The 25,184-nt window shown below is 40.9% G+C and overlaps 2 protein-coding genes and 1 long non-coding RNA gene across 5 annotated transcripts in view; all 3 read left to right on the forward strand.

Moving 5' to 3' along the window:
• The first annotated feature begins 12,100 nt into the window (after window positions 1-12,100).
• LOC123727363 (uncharacterized) lies at window positions 12,101-13,626 on the forward strand. The gene is made up of 2 exons (XR_006759342.1): window positions 12,101-12,212; window positions 12,346-13,626. It is a non-coding gene; the product is annotated as an uncharacterized lncRNA (long non-coding RNA).
• Window positions 13,627-13,757: 131 nt separating this feature from the next.
• On the forward strand, window positions 13,758-20,476 carry LOC106572816 (tumor necrosis factor receptor superfamily member 14). Of its 3 annotated transcripts, none has more exons than XM_014147320.2 (10): window positions 13,758-13,962; window positions 14,849-14,938; window positions 16,501-16,626; window positions 16,873-17,031; window positions 17,232-17,316; window positions 19,033-19,193; window positions 19,350-19,364; window positions 19,451-19,476; window positions 19,685-19,821; window positions 20,205-20,476. In XM_014147320.2, exons 1-10 carry the CDS (start codon window positions 13,926-13,928, stop codon window positions 20,287-20,289), a joined length of 921 nt encoding a protein of 306 aa, XP_014002795.2. In that variant the 5' UTR covers window positions 13,758-13,925; the 3' UTR covers window positions 20,290-20,476. The 3 variants fall into 3 exon arrangements, with proteins under 3 accessions (XP_014002795.2, XP_045552378.1, XP_014002794.2); XM_045696422.1 differs by lacking the exon at window positions 13,758-13,962 and adding an exon at window positions 14,304-14,572 and having other exon boundaries at window positions 19,451-19,478; window positions 19,705-19,821; XM_014147319.2 differs by lacking the exon at window positions 13,758-13,962 and adding an exon at window positions 14,304-14,572.
• LOC106572815 (protein kinase C zeta type) overlaps window positions 20,333-25,184 on the forward strand; it is a 192,980-nt gene continuing 188,128 nt past the window's right edge. The window contains exon 1 of the mRNA XM_014147314.2: window positions 20,333-20,350. The gene's annotated coding sequence lies outside the window, so the exon portion shown is untranslated. The remainder of the gene's footprint in view (window positions 20,351-25,184) is intronic.

A 25,184-nucleotide genomic window follows, 5' to 3' on the forward strand; every position in this document is an offset into this window, starting at 1 on the left:
AGTCTCCCAGTCCCTGCCACTGAAAAACACCCCCACAGCTTGATGCTGCCACCACCATGCTTCACTGTAGGGATGGTGGCAGGTTTCCTCCAGACGTGACGCTTGGCATTCAGGCCAAATAGTTCAATCTTGGTTTCATCAGACCAGAGAATCTTGTTTCTCATGGTCTGAGAGTCCTTTAGTTCTACTTTTTCTTAAATTGTTTTATTGGTAAACAGTCTTTTGCATGTACACTCTACCACAGCGTTTTCCAAAGTAGCCTTTATGAAGATGTTTTGTTGCACTGCCATGGGTAAGCTAGAGTCATCGCAGAAAGTTCTTGGAGCTTGCTCATGCACAAAGTAATTTACCACCCCTCAGCCTGTAAGATTCTCACACAAAGCTGGATAGAGAGCGTGTGCCATAAATCTTGACCCTTTGTCAATCCAAGTAATTGGTTTCTGTCTCTCTCTCTCCACAAAGTGAATGTTTAAGTTTGTTTATATTGATGTGTTTATAGCCCTTTATAGTGTCATGACGTTGGTAAGGTTTATGACCCCCCCATAAATACCTTTCTCCCTTCCCCTCTCTTTCTGACCCTACTGAAGGACTGTTGAATAGCCTGTGTTAAATATAGAGAGTCTGGGAACATCAAACAAATGGGGAAAAGGAACCATATTTTGGTAATAAAACCAGTTGGAAATATGCTTTGGAACGTAATGAGTATGGATGTCAGTTCGGTTGTCATCTGAGACATTATGACTGATGACAGGATGACATAATCTGTACCTGGGAAAGTATACACCTAGTTATCAGAGTCACATGGAATTGTTATGCAATTGAAATGTTTGATATTGAAATTGTTTGTTAGGAGATTAAATGTAATTTTAGCTTCCAAATAAGAGAATTGGGTTTTCATAAGGAAAGTGCCCTGCATGATCAGTGGCCCGCCCCTGTGAAGAGACAGGGGTTATAAACGATGAAACACATCCTTCCCCCTCTCCACTATATAAGCCTTTGACGAAAAGATAACCACATGTTCCAGTACGTGAGGTCTGCAGCCTCTACGTTAGAAGGACACACATGTCAAGTACAGAACTAAGCCAACCTCGGCATGAGCTTTGGTGGCGAGTGGTATGAACTTTGAGCTTATTCACTACAGAAGTGATACTTCCTAGCCGTTGAGTTAGCAGCGGCCGCTGTAGACGTGGGCTAGGAAAGGACGGACGGCGGATCACGTATCCAATTTACCACCAGAGACATTCTTCCGAGGACAGGAAGATCTGTTGGCCAACCCGGCCAGCATCTACAACCAATATACCGAAGCGCAGCTCAGAGTAAATATTTATTGCATTTTCCTTTTCCAAATGGGCGGTAATTTAGTAATGCATAAGATAATGTATTTACGATAGCATAGCTGCTGTTTCTTTGTTCCTAAGTCTTCCCGCTCTTTCATTCAAGCCCAACCCCCTTTCCTTTGTGTAACCAGCCATCATACAGGTTCCGTCCACCAGGGACGTTTTCTGTATGACATCATTTGTATTCTGTGTATTTGTAATTCTGTGTGATTAGTTTAGGTATTTAGTAAATAAATAATTAAACCCAATTTTGTATTGCTGATTCAACTTGTTAGCCAGGGTTCGTGAAGATAGCCAACAATTTACAACGTTCATTATGAGACTGAAAATAAGATAAGGGTTAATATTGACTGCTATCGATGTAAAATATAAATAGGTCTTTAAGAGTTTATTCGGAAGATAACGGCTCTATAAACACTCTTCCGTGGTGTCCCGACTTTCTAGTTAATTACATTTACATGATTAGCTTAATCAGGTAATATTAATTACAGAGAAAGAATTTTATAGGTTAGCATGTCATATCACTTAATCCGGCATAGCCAAAGACACGACATTTGGAGCCCCCGTGCGAGGAATCTAAAATAGGATGACACTTTCATTTTGATTCAGCCTATATAAAATTGAAAAGCAGATTACATAATATACCAAGTTTATTATATACATTATGGGAATTGTAGACCGGAATTATTGGTGCGTGTGTGCTCTGGAGAATCGCCTCCGTGTTGTGCTCTGACGTAGTCAGTGGGTAGCATAAGCTATACAGTTCTGTATGAGGGCTGATAAAGCTATCTGAGAAATAGCGTGTTTGGCCAAACGCTGGGCTATTTCTGCCTCGCACGTTTCAGACGCGTGTTGGCTAGGTTATTATTAATTTCTCGAGCGAGGACAAAAAGCCAGCCGATTGAAATTTAGGAGAGATTTGCTTGACCAGTGATAAGTATCTCTCTGTCTCTCTCGTGTTTCCACGCGAGTAGACCACGGTGCATTTCGTTGTTTGCCGCGAGTTCCGGTTAAAACATCGTCAAATATCGCCGAAAAGGGTTTGAACATAATTCGTTATGCGTAAAACCTTTCCCTTGCCAAGGGAATCCTATGTTGTGCATTTTTCAGGCATAAAGTAGGATTAGTTTACACGAGATGCTAAACTAACAAAAGGGAAAACAGCCATTTTGTTTTGTGCCACATGGTAAGTCCTCCGCCTTGCGGAACCTTCCGCTTGATTTCAGCGTGTGCCAGGAGTGTCCTCTGAAGTGTCACCAGTACTTTACTTCAAGAAGAATTAGTCAGGTGACACTCAAGTCGTTACTCATGATATCCAGACGGATATCGATGTCTTATTCAATTGAACTAATAAGTGAAATTGCCAGATTTACATTCTCAAGTGGATCTTTTAAATAATATCCAAATTGATGAGTTTTCTAAATGAGACATTGTAATCTTTTTCCCACATTAACCTAGATGAATAAACCTCTCAGGTTAATTAAAGTTTAAATCCCAAATAGCCTATACAGGTTTGATTTATAATTAAAATTGATCAATCAGTAAAATTTGGTTTTTGCAAAACCCATTCAGTAATCCAGTACTGACAGAAGTCCCGCCCCAGCGGGAATCCCATGTGGCTTGGGCCCAAGGAAGAAGTGTACCGTAGTGGGGAGTGTTCCCAACATTTGATCGACTGTTTACACTTATGAAATCCAATCAATGGAGATTGTATGGATTATCGTCTCATTTAATTGAATAAGTTAAATTGTTGAACATACCTTAATGTTCTTCCAATCAAATGAGACACTTTTAAAACTTCTCATATTAACCTGGATGAAGCAACCTCTCAGGTTAATTCAAGTTTAATACCCAGATAGCCTACCCAGGTAGGATTAATCATTGGCATTGATTAATTAATTCAATTTGCTTTTGCAAATTCATTCACGTCCAACTTCCACATTACTGGTACAGTACTGATGGTTCGTCAACATCTATAAATAGATTAAACTTGTCTTTGCAGCTTCCAATGAATTCCAAACCCAAACATTGAAAAAAAAATAGGAACATTTTTCCAATAATGTGCAAGCTACCAAAGGAGGTGGTCACCACTCCTCCGTTAATTAGTGAACCTCCACCCATAAAAGGATTGATCTCTGACCTCAGCAGGGATACCAACCCTAATTATGACATTAGCGAAAACACAGCCGAAATTGCGAACGCTCTCCAAAATCAACCATCAAACACAGGCTTTGTGACGGTTCTCTCCACTTTAGCACTTATGTATCGCCATCAAAGGTTGGCATCGATCCAATACCACAGTGCAGAGCTGAAGCACGTGCAAGACATGGCTAACATGAGGGCAAAGGTGGAGAGAACTGAGCAACTATTGACAAAAGCAGGAAATGAAAACATTCTGCTAGCCGAGGAACTGCGTTTGAAATCGGAAGAATTAAAAGTAATTGCAAATACTTATGACGATGAACGAGCACAAACTCTCCACCAAAATCGTCATCTGCAGGAACAACTCGATTTAGCCAAAACTAAATACGATGTAGTCCACTCCAAACTAGATAAATCTGTCGAGTTATCTACAAACAGGAGCGCGCAATTTGATAACATGCAGGCAGTTTTGTTGAACATTACTCAAGGTAACAATGTTCTACTCCAAATTCTGCAGACCAAAGACGATCAGTTGATGAACACAATGACTAAGTTGGATGACAAATCAGCAGAACTTATTGAAGTCGCTGACCAAATGAATGATGAGAGAACTCAGGTGATGAGGATGGAAATATTGATTTCTAAGCAAGCAGAGGAAATCTCATCACTGAATCTCTCGCTCCGTACTCGAGACCTCTATCTGCAAACCATGACAGATAAGTTTGAGACCGAAAGGAGCAGGTGTGCCACTCACGTGTCCAAAATCGGTACTCTAAGTGCTCAAGTGGACTCTGCAATGCAGCAGAATACCACCCTTAGGTACCATCTGGAGGAAGTCCAGAATGGTCACGCTCTACAGTATGACAATCCATCCAAGCAACCGGAGTCCGGTACTCAAAGGAGTGAAGACGATAGGTTTCAGACATTGCCTCCATCATGTGTCCCTCAGTCTTCTCCTCTTGGCCATTCGGCACTGAGTAATATGGAGCCTCTTGGCCAACAAAGCCAAAGCTTGGCTTCTCCTCTTGGCCTTTCAGCCCCAATCTCTCCACAGGATGAAGCCAACCCTCTCCGCCCGCTTGACGCGGAATACCTTGACAAACTAGTCAAGAATTTCCCCACCTTTGACCCCGTTCCAGGTCAGCCAAACGATACTGAGACGTTCCTAGCTGACATGGAGGACGCGTTGGGTGGCTACCCGAATGCTACGGGTTCTGACAGGGTTTACCTGTTGAAGCGAACGTCGAATAGACACGTGACGAGGTTCATTCGCCTACAACAGCAACACGTACTAAATGACTACGCTAAACTTGCCACAGCTTTGAAATTAGAATTCAGTGGTTCTGCGACTCGCAAACACGATAGCTCACTGGCTAACACGGTCAAACAAGCTCGGAACGAACACCCACAAACTTTCTATCATAGATTTCTTTCAGCTTACTTTGGCCTACTCACGGAAACAGGAATGGAAGAGCTGTTACCATTAAAACATATGTTTCTGTCGAACATGTACCCCACCTTCATTACCTACTTGGGCCCTGCAGCCCACGTTGGCTTGCCTATCTTACAACTCAGAGAGCTTGCAAGCACAGCTTTTGAGGCATCAAAAGCTCGCAACACTAAGAGCCCTGACCACTTGGTTTTGAAGTTTGACCAGGAGCACTCACTCCAGTTAGAGGGTGCATTATCAGGTATTGGAGCGTCGAGAGATGACGCACAACAACAGTTTCTACCACGAAACCATGATTCCAATAACCGCCGCGGTCGAAATAACTGTAAAGTATTCAAAACGCCTTCAAAACGCCTTCAAAACGACTACCGCTACAATCGACCTGTTCGCTACGTTCCTGCACCTAACCCACACAAAGTGTCAGAGCACAAGGGTAACAAAGGGTTGAAGGACGATCAAAACGTAGACCAATGTTCTCCAGAAGTCCCACTACGGGAAGAACTAAAGCGAGAACAATTTGAGAAAAGGGTAAAAGATAAGTCACAAGGACTAGACGGGGAATTACCGGACACCAGGTCCGCAGAAATTAACACCCATAGCAAGGACGTTAAAGTTCAAATTTCTCCCGCTCTCATTCAAGACCCTATCCAGGGCCCACTTGATCAAGAAACAAGCCCCCGGGCTTTGTCTGTAGACTCTGATACAAAAGTTGCGAAGAAAAAAGTAAAACGCTTCGTTAAAGCCAAGCCCACTCAAAATCGGAAAAGTCAATCTGCTTCCACCTTGAACAGAAATGGCACATCACGTCGTTGCGAACGACCACTCCACTTTGTGGGGAATATGTCCACTAACCACGAATCTAAACGGCCATACCTGGAAACAGTCCTGGAGGACTGCTTAACTTGTCATGCGCTAATAGATTCGGGTGCGACAATATCACTCATCTCTCAAACATTGTTTGATGATCTCAAAAGGGCTTTGAAGCCAACTAAACGTTGGTTAAAAGTGGAACGATGCGAAACTACACTTCGGGGGGGTCACTCAGACTACCTCGCCTCTCACATTGAGAGTCATGCTGAAACTACAGTTTAAGGACGTATCGCTCGTTCACCCTGTGTATGTTACCAGCCTTGAAACTGTACCCCTGCTTCTTGGAGCAGACTTGATGGATCGATTACTCCCATTGATGGATTGGAAAACCAACCAGGTATGGTCACAGGCCACAGTGCCTTCTCCACTGACCACACTGTCTTCCCCTAACGCTAGCTGCAACGCAGTCATTCACGAAGGGTATCTGTCGAAAGCACCCTTTGGGAAAAAGACGTTTAGAAACCTCTTGGTGCAGAATCCGATCCAAGGAGATATTACGATATCTCGACACATTCCATCAGCCAATCTGATTGACCATTCTTTTCATGATTTCGAGCCAGCTGTCTCTGTGAATGAGCAACTTCACTCCTCCTTGCAGTCGTGCAATACGGTAGTTGAGATGAACTTCTCTTGCCCTTCGGACACTTCCGCAAGCACTGCGGCCGTCTCAGCAAGAAAAACATTGATGCGCAGAGTATACTCTGCTTCCGATGATACACCTTCCGCTTTGTGGGGGACTGTCAACCCTTACAATGACACTAATGGCGTCAGTCCAGCAACTGACCCGATGACTCCCACTGGTGAAACACTTTGCGATATCACAGACCGATATCCTCGTCTCAGTTTGCAGGTACTGAAGAGGTTGCCACACGCGGACGCGGTGGTGACTGACATGCCTCGACAGCCACTGAGTGCTTTGAAGCACAAACACCAGGAGATTTGGTTGAAAGGTTACAGCCATTCTCATAATAACACGGTCACTGACAACTCGTACATAGGGTCTGAACTTTTTGTTTGCGCCTCGGACACCAACACCACCCGCTGGTGGGGGGGTCCCGAGACGCAAAGGGGGGGAATAGTAGCCCAGACCCATGATGAGCCTCATCGAGGCCGGTGGGGGGGTCGAGACTACGGACAACACCGTACGAGGCCGCCAGAGCATAAATCAAATCTAGTTGTAAACTCCCCAATGAGAACAGTGAGGACCAGACAGGCCCCTAGACAGGGATTATCTTAGAACACATCTAAGATAGTACTGAGGTGTACCACACTGGTCGTAAAGGAAGTCCAGTGGACTTGTCCACCTCCAAAACAAATGGCAACGATAATCATTCCTTGCCATGTGTAGGTTCAACTACAATACAACTAGTAAAATGCTCCAATCATGTGTTCCATTAGATAATATTTCAGAATAAATCAGTAAGATAACTGATCCCCTTGAGTACCAGTACCAATACCAGCAACAGTCAGTCCAGCAACAATCAATAAGAAGGTTAGAGACCTAACCAATCAAATTACCCTTGACAACAGCGACATAGGAGTCACTCAGAGTGCAACACGTGGAGGGGAATCTCCAGTGCACTCTTCCAATGGTTAACACATGTCACTAATAAATAGGACCCTCCATTCAGGAGGAAAATTATTAGAAGTCATGAACCATGATCACACCACGTATGACTCTTCCAATACTTAAAGACTACTTCCGTCATGAGGTTAGCTCCTCCGTGGATAACATAGACTTCATACTTATCGCCACTACAATAGTGGAAGACAGAGTGACTTGTAGAAAAACTACTACAGACTCCCTTGACATCAATTCTGACTGACCTCCAGGCATTGACCTGAAAATTACCTGACTATGTCAGACTCATTCTGAACAAATTGTAATCTGCCAGGATACTTGGTTTTCTTCCCTTGACATGCGCGATTGTGTAAGCATAAACGCACATGCACAACGGAACATCCAATTAGGATTTATGCTAGGACCACTTAAGGGCCCAAGCAATATACCAGCCTTAGTAAAGTTGAACATTTACTTCTAGGCCTTTGACTCTACAGCACTCACCAGTTTTATTCCCAGAAGTACATAGGTCATCCCTGTAGACTGCCCAAAACTAGTGGATTACAGCTGTAGACTTATCATATAGTTATCAACTTAGGATAGTGGCTAAGCAACACACCAAGTAGGAAAACCCTAGATATGGCATTAGAGACAATGCCATGATAATCATTTTGTCAGAACATTGGACGTATATAGAATACAGTCCAATTAGATGATTTTTGTGTGAGAACTATATTTTGTATATCTTTTGTTTATGCTTTCATTCCTTTTCGGTTCAGTTCCTTTGACACTTAGGAAGTGATAGAGCCATAAACAAAGTCCCCATACAACCATCACTTAGTGCCACAACGCCGCTCATTGGGGAATGAATTTAATTATATATATTTCATGAGTGTGTGTGCGTTGTTAACATCTGCCTAAGTTACTGCCCAGATCTTCCAGTCTGGACGACGGGTCCGGAACGGCGACCCCAAATCCGGACACCCACGGCCTATCCTTGTGGCGGCATGCCCGCTGTCAGAGAGCCTACCAAGGTAAACCACCAGAGGGGGGGACCGCACCGGCGATCACATTTCCATTTACGTCATTTAGCAGACGCTCTTATCCAGAGCAACTTACAAATTGGTGCATTCACCTTAAGATATCCAGTGGAACAACCACTTTACAATAGTACATCTATATCTTTTTTTTGGGGGGGGGTTAGAAGGATTACTATATCCTATCCCAGGTATTCCTTAAAGAGGTGGGGTTTCAGGTGTCTACAGAAGGTGGTGATTGACTCCGCTGTCCTGGCGTCGTGAGGGAGCTTGTTCCACCATTGGGGTGCCAGAGCAGCGAACAGTTTTGACTGGGCTGAGCAGGAACTGTGCTTCCGCAGAGGTAGGGGGGCCAGCAGGCCAGAGGTGGATGAACGCAGTGCCCTTGTTTGGGTGTAGGGCCTGATCAGAGCCTGAAGGTACGGAGGTGCCGTTCCACTCACAGCTCCATAGGCAAGCACCATGGTCTTGTAGCAGATGCGAGCTTCAACTGGAAGCCAGTGGAGTGTGCGGAGGAGCGGGGTGACGTGATCACCAACCAGGACATCCCCTGGCCCTTCCTGGGGTACTTTGCAGCTTCCAGGGAACCTACCAAGGTACACCACTAGAGGGGACCGCAACAGCGACCACCAACCGGACATCACTGCCCATCCTTGTGGTCCATCCTTGTGGTGGACTGCTCCGCTTTCAGAGAGCCTACCAAGTTCAACCACCAGAGGGGACTGCAACGATGATCTACAAACAGGACATCACGTGGTCATGATTTTATGGTGATTTGTAACTTGCAGGACAAACAAGATCCAAACCACCAGGGGGGGTATGTCATGACGTTGCCCTCTGGATTTTCTATGTACCATCCCCCTACCTCCCCCTACTCAGGCCCTGTTTGATCGGTCGTAAATTCCTAAGAAAATGTCCCGCCTCATGGCCACAGTATGTTTTCATAGAGAGACAAAGGAATTCTTCCACCTCACAGGACTGGGGAACCGAACGACATTTATGTTCTGGAGAAGGTATAAAAGATCGGTGAAGAATCCAGCTACGAACTGGTCCGTTTGGTACAATTTTGTGAAACTCATGAGAGACAATACGGCCACATTACCATGGCTCTGTTTATATAAAAGCCTCAGTTGTGAGACTTACATCTAATGGTTGTATAAAATTAATGAATAAGGATAAAGCTATTTGGAATATGTTGGGATGAGAGAGAACGCGAGGACAAAACTCTCCAACAGAACAGAACTTTTCAACAAAGATCCCGACGACACACTGAGCGTAAATATATATATATTGATTGCAATTGTTCCCGAATGAGTGAGCGTTCATGTGCAAAGGGTTAGCATTTCAATTGTTAATATTTATCAACTCTGTAGTGCCTTCTCACCTGACCCCCACTCCCCTTTTGTCTAACAAGCTGCCATGCCGGTTTAGCCCACTAGGGCACATTCTCCTATCATTTCCTTGTAACCATATCTGTTTGTTTATGCATTTCTGTGAATTACTTAGATTAGTAAATACATGATTTTAAGACAATTGATGTATGGATGACTCATAGTGAAGACTGGGTTCATGCAAATAACCAACAAATGTAAGATGTTTGGAATGAGATTGACGTGAGGTAAATCAGAAGACTCAGAGATCAGATATTATGATATCTGAAAGTTATTTTAGGAAAATTTTAACTTTGTAATCTGAATATTTTCCTTGGTGCCCCGACCTCCTAGTTAATTACAGTTACACGATGAATCAGTTTAATCGCATAATAATAATTACAGAGAGTTATTTGATAAACATGTCTAACGTTTTAATGATGCCAAAGACACGACACAGCTGATTCAAATAATTAACATCAAGCTTTGATAATTCTAGTCAGCTATGTATTGCTAGGGCGACAACCAAAATGTGCACCCCTTGGGGTCCCCAGGACCGAGTCAGGGAATCGCTGACCTAGATTATCTAGAGTATGGTGTCACACCTTTAAAGACAGACTAAAAACACACCAGGGGGCGCCACCTTACTCACAAAATGGTCCCACATAATTACTATAATTTTATTTGAAATGTGAATATTTGGGTTATAATTTTGTTAACTACTTCTGTAGGTTTTATGAATACACAGCATAGGTTTTCATTTTTGATTTTATTAGTTTAAAATGCTATCTTCCAGATACCTTTTATATTTATGCTTGTAAGCACTGGATCCTGTATTGCATGTGGTAGAGCAGAGTACAGAACAGGTGATGAATGCTGTCCTATGTGTTCTCCAGGTAAGGACCAGCTCTGTATACTATATGGATTATTATGAAGAAAATACATTTCAATACCAATCAATCCATGACACTCACCTTCTATCCCACAGGAAACCGGGTACAGAATTTATAAATACTTCCTGTGTCCCCTGTACCGACTCCACTTTCCTTGATGAACCCAATGGTCTTACGGCATGCATACCGTGTACAAACTGTGACCCAGGCTTTGGTATGACGGTAATGCAGCCATGTACACCTTCATCAGACACTGTCTGTGAAACACTGGATGGGTTCTACTGTCTAGACCCAACTAAGGATGGTTGTAGAGCAGCCCAGAGACACAGCAGCTGTAAACCTGCTCAATACATCAGCCACACAGGTATGTCTTCATGCAAATCTTCCATTGACATCAGTACATGATTTATGCAATCGTGAGTTAAGCACATCTCAAGTTAGGATCCTTAATGAGTTTCACCCTGTGTTGGTGCAGGAACAACATCTACAGATAGTGTGTGTTCTGACTGTACTGGTGATACCTATTCAGATGGATCATTTACATCCTGCCAGACACACACACAGTAAGTATGGCTCATGTATAATGGTTATTTCCCTCAAAATATAAGCTAAATACTACAATATTAACATAGAAATGTGAAACTGAAAGTTGGATGACCAAATTTTTGATTATCAGTGGTCTATTTCTCTTATTATAGATGTGATACCTTGAAGCGTCAGCAAATTAAACCTGGTAGGAGGGAATATTTTTAATTAATTGCCTAGATCAGGGATGGGCAACACCCCCGCCACTCACATACAGACACATTGTGAGCAACATATTTTATCCTCCTCTTGACACCGGAGAGACATTTAAGTTTTAGGGCGTAGAGAAAATGTTGCAGTTTTAAAGCAAGTTTGCTGTAATTCTGCACATTTTGCCATGGGTCAGAGGGAAATGTTTGCAGTTTTTAATATGATATCTGAGTGAGACTAACAAATTCAATGAGGTTCCCCTGGCCGGTAATTCGACCATGTTAAGTTTAGATAGCTGGTCACTAAACTAACTTAGATATCTGAAAATGTTTTGCTGACACAAGAGGAACTGAGAGAAACTGCTGATGCACAACCAAATGTTGAAATTGCATCTTGTGTGTTCTACTATTCTAACTTACAACAGTAAGTGACTGAGTTTAAAAAATAAATAAAAAGCATGCGGGCCGCCTGTTGGCCATCCCTGGCCTAGATGAACAGTGAGAAATACCCCGTTTTTGTCAATTCTGACAATATCACTGCCTACTGGTCATATGACGATATTGATTATTTTGTCTCAACGCTAATGCTTGGATTTCTACAGAGACATAAAGGCCTACAAATGCCTATAGAGGTATGTTAATGTGCACCCCCCTGTATTTTATATCATACTCACTGTGGCAAGGAGATAGATGACAGAAATTGTTCTGTTATTTCTATTGACTCGAGGGTTCCACTTTTTATGTTTTATTGAGTTGAGGTTTAATTTGAAGGAATCAGACACCGAGGGACCGAATGCTGTTTCTGGGAACAAGAACAGGTAAATGTTTTGTTAACAAATGTACAGAATGGTATGCATGAGTTCTCATGAACTTCAGCCAGAATATGTATGATTTAGTACTTTTCATCTTTTTCATGTAAACTTGGCATGTTATTAATATTATCCTTACCAGATTCATGCCCCTAGGACATTCTTTACAACAATCCAGTCTGAGGTTCATTGGCCTGAGATGTAGTGGACAGAAACTATGACCTTGATACATGGCCTGAAACCCTAAAACACAATTTTTGGAAGATGGTGCAGGATACAATTGCATTTTGGAGCAATTGTCCTTAAACTGAGGAAATCTACAGATGATCCCACAACATCCCCATGGAACTTGTTCTTCTGGTGATGGTGTACTGTAGATTCTGTTGATACAAACTGTGTGTAACAGTACTCTTCTTGCGTTGTGTACAATAAATCATCGACACGAACTCCAATTTGTAGCACCAGTCATGGAGATTTATTCTGATAGGGAACAGCATAAAATTGCACGGCTCACCATTCAACTCTGCACTCACGCACTGTACAAAATATACAACCCCCCCACCAGACACAGTAAGTTGCTAGCTAGTATTAGCTGGAATTCTCTACAACAAAATGCACAACAAATATTCACCAAAAAACGCTACATCGTATGTGTGGTGTTCTAATAACATTTACAAACAAATGTATTAAATCATCACTTGGGAGTATAAAAATCACTTTTGACGTACAGTGCTTTGCAACCAACAACTTACCGCTGGTTTGGTGCTTGTTCACTGGGATGATTCTTACTGAAACATCCTCCCTCGTAAGCAAGACCCGCAAACCAGCCAATAAATTGCCATGTTGAGTAGGTGAAGGCAAGACAAAACCAAAACCAAAAACCCATTGGCTTAACAATAAAGTAGCAAGGGGAAATCACCAATATAACCCTGTTACATGTGCAAAGGACCTTTGAATAACATGTCCTTGACACTGGTTTGGGAAAAATGGATTTGTTGTGTGACCATGGATTTGTATAATCCCATTCCCCACAGAGGCAATGGTGCAAAGTGGGGGCCATGTCCTGTGTGTGACCCTGATGCATCACAATGGGACTCCAATTAATAATACACACTTCATGACTTTTCTTACAGTCCATGATTGTATAGTTCCATTGCTTTTGACGCACATTTTGTACACATTGTATTATAGTGTTTAGCCGATTATTCACGTAATACAGATTTTGCATTGGTCATGGGTTGTGCTTGTTTCACCAGCCATCAGTGCTCAGTCTCTCTGATGTATGTTTTTTTCTGTGTAAATATAGTGGCAAATCCATTGTCCCCTCTTGGGATTAATAGAGGAGCTGCAGTAAAATGTTATGTTCAAGTGTTCCAATGACCTTATATTGTAAACATGTATTAAAGCAAAATGTGAACTGCAAGAATGTGAGTGGGCCAGTTAAATTTATTTGTATAATGTACCTCCTAATATTTCAGACCTATTATAGACTAAATTCAATGGTTTTCAGTTATACTTCAGGGAATATATGCGTTTTCTAAGAATTTGAACGGGCCAATACGTCATATCCGGTTACATATGTGAACGCATCCCGCTTGCTAAACAAGAGGCACAGATATTTGACTAATAATAGTGTTTTAAAAGCATATGTGACATATAATTGTTGGCTAGTATCAGTATTAATGTATCGTCACAACGTTCTGACGTCTTTATCAAGTGAAAATGATATGCCTTGCGTCTGCACAGTATTTCCTTATTGGTAAGTTAGCTGGTTTACCTAACTAGCTACATTTAGGTTTTACAGAATTGTGATAAAAATGGGCGTCCTGCTATATCAAATAGTCCAACTATCACATTTCAGATTGAATCAGCAAACTTGAGTTGACGATGCTAGCTAGGTAGCTAGCAACTTAATTTACATCCACCACACCCATGTGCATGTTGCCAAAGTAATAAGACGTATGCTAGCTATGTTGAAACCAACGCAAATGCTTTCATCTGAGTTTAATGAATCCTTCCTTGCCAAACAGTTGCACCACATAACAATTTATATTTGGTAGCACTAACCCTTAGAATAGTCTGCATGTATAGTTAGCTACAACAATCTGTTTTACGACATTAGCTAGACAATGAGAAGAAAAACATCAAGGTTGGGGGAGCAGCGGAAGTGATGCACACATTGAGTTTCAATCTGATGACGGACATAAAATCCCCAATGATGATTAAATTAACGTTTTATGGATTTAGATTATTATTATTTTTTTAATCAGACTTACTTTGGTTAGTCTAGCGTACTCATCTGACGTGGTTACAGTATTTCGGAGCCGAAATGAATTGCGCATCCTGCTACGGTAGGCTACATGGTCAAGGTTTGTGGAGCTTGGATTTTTAATTTTTTTATTTTTAAAAACCACTCCCCTGACTCGAAGTCCATAGAGGGATGTTGTCTTAAGTCAGTCTGACAGTCGTTGGCATCCGGCCACTATCTTGTAGATATCCACTTAGGGGAAGACACAAAGTTATAATTTGTTTTCATTACAAGTTCCTGACTGTTATTTTCAACTCCAATGTCATTGTTAAGGGCATGGCAATTAAGGAGTTGTCAAGAGAGAACCTAGCCTATGCATCTTTTTTGTCTGTTTCAGGTTTGAATTTTATGCATGTATTTGGAAGCGATTGTGGTCCAGCAGAATACAAAAAGGTTGATGGGCAGTGCTGCCCAATGTGTGGTAAAGGTAATGTTAATTTATGCATTAACTTTTTCAATGTTGTTGAATTGCACATTACCAGTAAACAAGGGGCAGGCACATTTCTACAGGTAGCCTACAATATCTCACACACTACAGTGTTTTCGGAGGCCTTATGCAGTAAATGGGAGGCATTGTCTGTGTCCGAAGACCCATACTAGCGTACTACATGCTTAAACTGCATACTATGTACTCATCGTCACATACTATTTAGCACGTATCGTTTAGTAAAAAGTATGCCACAGCACAGTAGCGGCTCCTGACTGCGTTCCAGTTCCATTCATTTCTCTAAACTCTGACTACAATGTAGTGATAGTCTGCCTATAACCAGCCTGAGTAGGCCTATCACACTGAGCCTATACCGTAGCCAATAAAGTCTATCCTATTTAAAGAGGACAGAAACAGATAGTTTGGTTCCATTTCAACATATTTATTAATGAAATCAAAGTGCTGTAACATATATAAATTAAATGAAATAGCCTAGTACACACATCAAAACTTTTCAAATGTTCAAATAAAAAGGTATTGCACAGAAAAACGTGGACAGTCGGGTGCATCACAAATTCAGAACCGCTGGACAGCAACATAATAAACTAAAGTACTGATATTTGGGAACGAGATAAGAATGACCGCTATGGCTTGATCCATAACTTAAATAATTCAAAAGGTAGCCTAGATTACAAAACTAAAACAATCCGTTCAAATCAAAAGGCCTGATTAACATGACATCAATAACGCAGCCACATCCCGAGTCCCCGGTGCTGACACACTCAGAAATCAAAAGTTGATTTAGTATTTAGTTTAAAAGGGCTGACTTTTAAATGAGAGAACAGAAATCTACTTTGGGTAAAAAACTAAAAAAGACCAGGATGTAATACTCATGATCATTTTAAGGAGAACAAAAACTACTTAGGCTACATTCAAACACCACGGCAGAAGTTTCTCTATTCGGCATTTTCCCATTTAAAGGGTCACTTATCCAAATTTTAACATTATATTTACTATCTCCAGAACCATGCCAGTATGTAGTGAAAAAGATAGAAGATCAGGTCCTAAGAAAACAACCCCCTTGGATGTCACCGGCCCCCCCAATTTTTTTTTTTTTAATGATGCAGAGAGCTGTGTTCTATGAAACACTGGTTCTGTCCGAATACCCATACTTGCGTCTTAAATAGTCGGCCATCTGAGTATGCGAAAAAGGAACGTTTTATAGTATGTGATATTTAAAAAAATCAAGTATAGTTTAAATGGACATATGTCACTCATTTCGGCTTTGACAACATCTGATCAATTAAATATGGGGATACCCTACTGAAATCAACAAAGTGCAGTTAACATGTTTTTATAGGAGATTAATTTTAGAAAATCGAGTATGGTTTAAATGCCAGGATGTTATACTCTTCTAGTAGAATTCGATGCACACTTTTCCATAGTGCATTGGAAGAGGTGGGCTGTGAGTTCTCTTCAAATAGCCAAACAACAAGACTAGGCTACTTAAAGAAAATGTGTAACGTCTTAATAAGTTAAGACATGTTATTTTCTATGATTAGGCTTGGTGGTCCGCAGAGATTGTACAATAGACTCCAGCACATCTTGCATACCCTGTATCAGAGGGACCTTCATGAACGAGGCCAATGGTCTAACCAAGTGCTTTCCCTGCACTCCCTGTGACCCAGGTACATTTACATTTCTTCCAAACCTTCCCATCTTTCCTTTTAGCAGTACACATCATCCCCTTTTCACTGCTGAGCTGAGTTGTATGGCACTGGCTTGGTTCTGCATCCACCAACTGGAAAGTAAAATAGAAAATATCTGAGCCAGTGTCTTACGTTTCAGGTCACCACAATAGTGTGAAAAGGGTATGAGGTGCCTTCTCATAAGTAGTCCTCTGACTGAAATGAATCAACCCTGATATTTTCCAGGACAGGGCCTGTTCACTCAGACAGAGTGCAAACCAACAAGTAACACAGTCTGCGACGTTCTAGATGGATACTACTGTAGAAGCTACTCATCCAACTCTGAGTGTAACTTTGTAGTAGAACATACACACTGTTCACCGGGCCAGAGTACTAAATCACCTGGTAAGTATGAAGTAGAGGATAAATATCGTACAGGACATTATAATTCTGATAAATGAATATAACATGGGCTCTAGATAGCTTAGTGTTTTTCTCCTCTGGTTTCTTTTTGAAGTGAGTCATACCTCAGGTGATTTTTACTTCTCCAGCACCACAATTGTTCACTTTTGAACATGATAACAGTGTTTGTTCTCACCTTATAGGAACAAAGACAACAGATACCATGTGTGAGGAGTGTCAGCATGGATTTTACTCACAACATGGTGTGAACTGCACTGCCTGGACTGAGTAGGTCTTCGTTTGTGTTCTAGAGTTTCTTGAATTGCTTTTTTCTTTAAAAGTAATGGTGACATTGATGATATTATATTTCACTAAACAGTATCAATGCTCAGATGGCCATCTATAAATTATGTTCTGGCAACCAGATAATGGTTGACAATATAATTACAGGCTGGATTAATGGTAAATCCATTTGAATTCATTCACTTTTTGACAGCACACATTTTGATTTAAACAAAACCTTCCATACATATTTGCCCATTGTAGAATTGCTCAGAAAGTTACTTTTTGGACCTGAATGCCAAAACATTCAGGAGATAAAGGTGCTCAAAGTTGACCTGTTTTGCATACCCCACCATACCATGAGACATCTATGTCTTCATCACTGGAAAATATAAACGGTTGAGATTTGATATAAAGCTTAAACTATTTTATAATTGTTGGAAGGGAAAAAAAGTATTCTAAGAATGTTTTTTTTATTTATTTTTTTACCTTAAATGTCCATCTAAAATCTCCTATTTTAGGTCATGAGGTTTTTGTGTTGTGCCACCATCAGTTGAGATAACATGCTCTTGAAAACAGGGTGAGTAATGTTTTGGATAATAAATGTACTAAAATAGGAATACAATTGAAATGTAAACTTTCAAATTTACATTTACATTTAAGTCATTTAGCAGACGCTCTTATCCAGAGCGACTTACAAATTGGTGCATTCACCTTATGATATCCAGTGGAACAACCACTTTACAATAGTGCATCTAAATCTTTTAAGGGGGGGGGTTAGAAGGATTACTTTATCCTATCCTAGGTATTCCTTAAAGAGGTGGGGTTTCAGGTGTCTCCGGAAGGTGGTGATTGACTCCGCTGTCCTGGCGTCGTGAGGGAGCTTGTTCCACCATTGGGGTGCCAGAGCAGCGAACAGTTTTGACTGGGCTGAGCGGGAACTGTGCTTCCTCAGAGGTAGGGGGGCCAGCAGGCCAGAGGTGGATGAACGCAGTGCCCTTGTTTGGGTGTAGGGCCTGATCAGAGCCTGAAGGTATGGAGGTGCCGTTCCCTTCACAGCTCCGTAGGCAATCACCATGGTCTTGTAGCGGATGCGAGCTTCAACTGGAAGCCAGTGGAGAGAGCGGAGGAGCGGGGTGACGTGAGAGAACTTGGGAAGATAATGGTACCACAAAGATGGTTGGAGGTCCACACATCAGTGAATTTTGATTTAAATGGGAATATCTGTTTTAAATTACATAGTCAATCCTCCATAGGAAACCAATTGAATTCATAGAAATATAGATGATAGAATAAATATGACCATTTAAGTTGACATTTAACTGTGGGTGGACCGGCGGTCATCTTTGTGGTAGTAATTAGTACTCATCACTGCATTCTCTCTCATAAAGTTGGTTGGCTCTCTGATGTCACATAGGTTGATATCTTTTCCAGTGATGAAGCCATGGAGGTCTCATGGTATGGTGGGGTTTTCAAAATGGATCAAATTTGAGCACCTTTATCTCCTGAATGTTTTGTCATTCAGGTCCAAAAAGTAACTTTATAACCACTTCTTCTATAGGCAAATATGTATGGAAAGTTTATGATTAAATCAAATGGGATGCTGTCAAAACGTGATTGAATTGAAATGGATTTACCATTAATCCATATAAAACCTGACATTACAATATGCTGTAGTTGACCTGCATAATAAAATAAGTGTTTGTGTTTCTTACTCTGCAGTTGTGCAGCAATGGGACGCGTCAAGACAGAAGATGGAAATTCTAGACAAGATGTTATTTGTAACAAAGTGCCACCAAGGAGCCATACCACTCTAATAGCTCCAATATTATTATTATTATTATTATTAGTAGCTGTACTGTTTTGTTTCTACCTGGCAAGAGGTTGGTCCTTTGTTTATTTAACTTTATTTCTCTTTTAAATGAGTCATTTCTTTAAAGGCATGTAATTGTCATGTAACTTGCTACTCTAATACATACACATGCAATTCATGGTGAGTTGTCTTTACCCTACTAATCTGATTACTCTTGTGTTTTCAGCTAAACGTAAGAAAGGTCAGTCTCTATTTATTTGCATTAATACCTTCCTCACTACGTTAAATAGTTTGTTTTGCCTCTTAATATAACTCTTTTTACTAAAGTTTCAGAGATTGATGAGATCTGTAAGGTAAGACATTTTAAACTTTTCTAGTAATTTGACGTTTTAATATAAACCCTCTTAACATTGTTATCAAATCCATTGTCAAAGTTAGTTTTTCCTTAAAAATGGTTTCTAGTGAGGGAAATTCTGTTAATTTTATGGATAAAGAATTCAATGTTGTTGTTTAGTTCGTTTTAGTTGCTATAGCGATCCTAACTTGTGTAATACATCATAGGTTCCTCAGCAAGAAACGGGACCTCAGCAAGAAACGGGACCTCAGCAAGAAACGGGACCTCTACAAGAAACGGGACCTCTACAAGAAACGGGACCTCTACAAGAAACAGGACCTCTACAAGTCACCAGTAACTCCCTGTACGTCATCCATTTAGATACAATATTTCAGACTATTATAGTAATAACTGAGTAATGCAGATGACTTTATACTAGGGATGGGACTATAACAGTATTGTGATGCTCGTTAGTATTGTGACAAGGAAACAAAACACGAAGCTGATTTAACTTTGTTAGGAAAACAGCCCTAATGTTGGAAACAAACATCATTATGTTGTCATGCAGTCACATGTATTTATATTACAAGTATAGCAGACAATATTTTACATACAGGAGGTTTTTAAAGGACCAAAGAGTTTGGTTTGCTTTTTGTTTTAATTTCTGCCCTGGAAAAAATATTTCAATACTGGTACTTTATACTATTCCTAACTAAATTATTGACTTGTTTGCTTCTTGTTTTCCAGAGTGGAAACAGCAGAGAATGTGCCTGGTGATGTTGTAACTGATGTGGACTTTCAGCATCCACTAAACTCGGATGAAGTGCCATGAATGCAGGGGCGGCAGGGTAGCCTAGTGGTTAGAGCTTTGGACTTGTAACCGAGCTGACAAGGTAAAAAATCTGTCGTTCTGCCTCTGAACAAGGCAGTTAACCCACTGTTCCTAGGCCGTCTTTGAAAATAAGAATTTGTTCTTAACTGACTTGCCTAGGTAAAAAAATAAATAAAATGCAGGCAGATATCCAGAAGGCTCTAAAGCTGGAGCATGCAGATACAGTACCTCCAGGGGATTACATAAATCGAGTAGTTATGAACTGCAATGCCTTTGCACCTGCATTTTGACTAATAAGAGCGCTTATGTGGACTGGACAGTTGAATACAGTGACAGAAATTGGTCATCCTTATCCACCAGTTTTTAAATCCTACCACTTCTTATATCTACCAGGACATTGTCACGTTTTACTTAAACTTTTTATATTAACAGTATCTGTGCATTTCAATATACTTTTCTAATTTCACTGTTTTGAAACCCCCAAACTGTTTGATGATTGCTTGAATAACAATTCAATTGTATTCCCATGTTTTAATACACTTGTACATTTGTCAATATTGCGAAAAATGATCAACATCAGAATACAGTGGTGCCACAGGTGCACATACAGTTGAAGTCGGAAGTTTACATACACCTTAGCCAAATACATTTAAACTCTGTTTTCACAATTCCTGACATTTAGTCCTAGTAAAAATTCCCCTGTCTTAGGTCAGTTAGGATCACCACTTTATTTTAAGAATGTGAAATGTCAGAATAATAGTAGAGAGATGGACTTTGTTCAGCTTTTATTTCATTCATCACATTCCCAGTTGGTCAGAAGTTTACATACACTCAATTAGTATTTGGTAGCATTGCCTTTAAATTGTTTAAATTGGGTCAAACGTTTCAGGTAGCCTTCCACAAGCTTCCCACAATAATTTGGGTGAATTCTGGCCCATTCCTCCTGACAGAGCTGGTGTAACTGAGTCAGGTTTGTAGGCCTCCTTGCTCGCACACACTTTTCCAGTTCTGCACACAAATTTTCCATGGGATTGAGGTCAGGGCTTTGTGATGGCCACTCCAATACCTTGACTTTGTCCTTAAGCCATTTTGCCACAACTTTGAAAATATGCTTGAGGTCAATGTCCATTTGGAAGACCCATTTGCGACCAAGCTTTAAATTCTTGACTGATGTCTTGAGATGTTGCTTCAGTATATCCACATAATTTTCCCGCCTCATGATGCCATCTATTTTGAAGTGCACCAGTCCCTCCTGCAGCAAAGCACCCCCACAACATGATGCTGCCACCCCCGTGTTTCACGGTTGGGATGGTGTTCTTCAGCTTGCAAGCATCCCCCTTTTTCCTCCAAACATAATGATGGTCATTATGGCCCAAAGGTTCTATTTTTGTTTCATCAGACCAGATGATATTTCTCCAAAAAGTATAATCTTTGTCCCCATGTGCAGTTGCAAACCGTAGTCTGGCTTTTTTATGGCGGTTTTGGAGCAGTGGCTTCTTCCTTGCTGAGTGGCCTTTCAGGTTATGTCGATATAGGACTCGTTTTACTGTGGATATAGATCCTTTTGTACCTGTTTCCTCCAGCATCTTCACAAGGTCCTTTGCTGTTCTGGGATTGATTTGCACTTTTCGCACCAAAGTACGTTCATCTTTAGGAGACAGAACGCGTCTCCTTCCTGAGCGGTATGACGGCTGCGTGGTCCCATGGTGTTTATACTTGCGTGCTATTGTTTGTACAGATGAATGTGGTACCTTCAGGCATTTGAAATTGCTCCCGAGGATGAACCAGACTTGTGGAGGTCTACAATTGTTTTTTCTGAGGTCTTGGCTGATGTCTTATGATTTTCCCATGATGTCAAGCAGAGTCACTGAGTTTGAAGGTAGGCCTTGAAATACATCCACAGGTACACCTCCAATTGACTCAAATTATGTAAATGAGCATATCAGAAGCTTCTAAAGCCATGACATTTTCTGGAATTTTCCAAGGTGTTTAAAGGCACAGTCAACTTGGTATATGTAAACGTCTGACCCACTGGAATTGTGATACAGTGAAATAGTCTGTCTGTAAACAATTGTTGGAAAAGTTACTTGTGTCATGCACAAAGTAGATGTCCTATCTGAATTTCCAAAACTATAGTTTGTTAACAAGAAATTTGTGGAGTGGTTGAAAAACGATTTTGAATGACACCAACCTAAGTCTATGTAAACTTCCGACTTCAACTGTACATGGACATACACACATGTAAATAGTGCCATACATTTCCTCAATTGTATTCAGTCGACTGATATGATTTTTGTTGTCCTTGATGTCTTTTGTTTTTGCATTGTTGTTTTTCTGTTTTCCTTTATTTTTCTCTTTTGATAATTTCTTGTTGTGGTTGGTGCATTGGGTCCCGTGTGGCTCAGTTGGTAGAGCATGGTGTTTGCCATGCCAGGGTTGTGGGTTCGATTCCCACGGGGGACCAGTACGGGGGGGAAGAAAAAAAATGTATGAAATGTATGCATTCACTACTGTAAGTCGCTCTGGATAAGAGCGTCTGCTAAATGACTAAAAACGTTAAAAAAAAATGTTAAAAATATTATTTTTATTTTTTAGTGGGGATGGTTGAGGGGCAGCTCTCTGGGAACTGTGGGTGGGGGGATCTTAGAGGGCTGGTGGCCTGGTGGTTGAGAGCTTGGGCTGGTTTGCATCCCCGTTTTTGACCTTGTAAGAGATCTGTCGACGTGCCCTTAAGCAGGGCACTGCCTCAGAAATTGCAGCCCAAATAAATGCTTCACAGAGTTCAAGTAGCAAACATCTCAACATCAACTTTTCAGAGGAGACTGGGAATCAGGCCTTCATGGTTGAATTGCTGCAAAGAAACCACTACTAAAGGACACAAATAAGAAGAAGAGACTTGCTTGGGCCAAGAAACACGAGTAATGGACATAAGACCGCTGGAAATGTGTCCTTTGGTCTTGAGTCCGAATTGGAGATTTTTGGTTCCAACCACCGTGTCTTTGTGAGAAGCGTTGTGGATGAACGGGTGATCTCTGCATCTGTGGTTCCCACCGTAAAGCATGGAGTAGGAGCTGTTATGGTGTGGGGGTGCTTTGCTGGTGACAATGTCTGTGATTTATTTATAATTCAAGGCACATTTAACCAGCAAGGCTACCACAGCATTCTGCAACGATACGCCATGTAGTTTGGGCTTAGTCCTGCTATCGTTTGTTTTTCAACAGGACAATTACCCAACACACCTCCAGGCTGTGTAAGGGCTATTTTACCTAGAAGGAGAGTGATGGCGTGCTGCATCAGATGACATGGCTTCCACAACCCCCCGACCCCAACCCAAATGAGATGATATGGGATGAGTCGGACCGCAGTGTGAAGGAAAAGCAGCCAACAAGTGCTCAGCATATGTGGGAACTCCTTCAAGACTATTGGAAAAGCATTCCATGTAAAGCTGATTGAGAGAATGGCAAGCTGTCAAGGCAAAGGGTGGCTATTTGAAGAATCTCAAATAAAATATATTTTGATTGAACACTTTTTTTGGTTACCACATGATTCCATGTGTTATTTCATAGTTTTGATGTCTTCACTATTATTCTGCAATGTGGAAAATAGTAAAAATAAAAACCCTTGAATGAGTAGGTGTTCTAACACTTTTGACCGGTGTGTGTGTGTGTGTGTGTGTGTGTGTGTGTGTGTGTGTGTGTGTATATACATACATATGTGTGTGTATATATATACACACACACACAGTGGTGCCTAATCTGTTGCTAGGATAGATTTCTTAAATACATAAATACAAGTTAACTGTTTCCAGTAGTAGCCTAATGGTTTGGGTCTCATAAATGAATTTACACTGTCAATCCATGAGATGGCGCACAAGTGTAACAGTTATAGCAACACTCAAGAAGATCTCTGTTCTAGTTCTCAGTCACAACCCTGGAGCTGAGAGAGAACGGACTAATCAGAACCTAATAGCTTAGTGATCAGAAGAGGTGCAGGTCGGTCTAGGTTTGGTTGTAACATTCTGATTAACGATTACCAACACTTAAATCTATATAAAAGCCCACGTTTAATATTCTCTTCAAATTCAGGCTAATTAAGAAAAGGTTATTACTAAAAATGTCACAAAGGAAAACTCAAGTGCTTTGATTAAATGTGTTAATTTCCTGAATTTGTAACAGTAATTTCATAAGGCCGATCATGGCCCTTAAAATGTAAATGACTGCCATATTTGACTTAGGTAAATGTCCTAAATCAACAGGCATTGGTGTAAAGTACTTAAGTAAAAATACTATCTTACAGAGTAGCTATAACTAACTAGCCAGCTAGCTTTGTAGCCATGGATTGTGCACCTTCCATTGTTTAGCCAAGTAGCTATCTGGTTTATGTTTTCCTTTTGTTAACAGAGCAGATGAAAGCAATGTTCACCTCCAAAAATGCTGTTGTTAAATCTATATCCATACTGAAAAAGCAGTTAAGGGTCCCCATGGGCACCCTTAACTTTTTCACTTAATTTAAGGGGGAAATTCACTTTGTCAGTTGCACAAAGCATTTTAAAGTTATTGGAACTTTAAGGCAAAATATAAGGGGGGATTAACTTAATGTGCTTTATGCAACCGGGCCATGTACTTTACTATTTATATTTTAGCCAAATTGTATGTACTTTTTACTCCAAAAGTACTCATTACATTGTGACAGGGAAATGGTCCAATTCACGCACTTATCAAGAGAAGAACATCCCTGGTCATCCCAATGTCCTCTGGAGGACTCACTAAACACGCATGCTTATTGTAAATTATGTCTGAGTGTTGGAGTGTGCCCTGGTTATCCGTAAATTACTATAATTGTTTTAATTGGGCTTTCTGGTTTGCTTAATATAAGGAAATTGAAATTATTTATAC

Source organism: Salmo salar, chromosome ssa15, assembly GCF_905237065.1.
Source record: "Salmo salar chromosome ssa15, Ssal_v3.1, whole genome shotgun sequence".
NCBI lineage: Eukaryota > Metazoa > Chordata > Actinopteri > Salmoniformes > Salmonidae > Salmo > Salmo salar.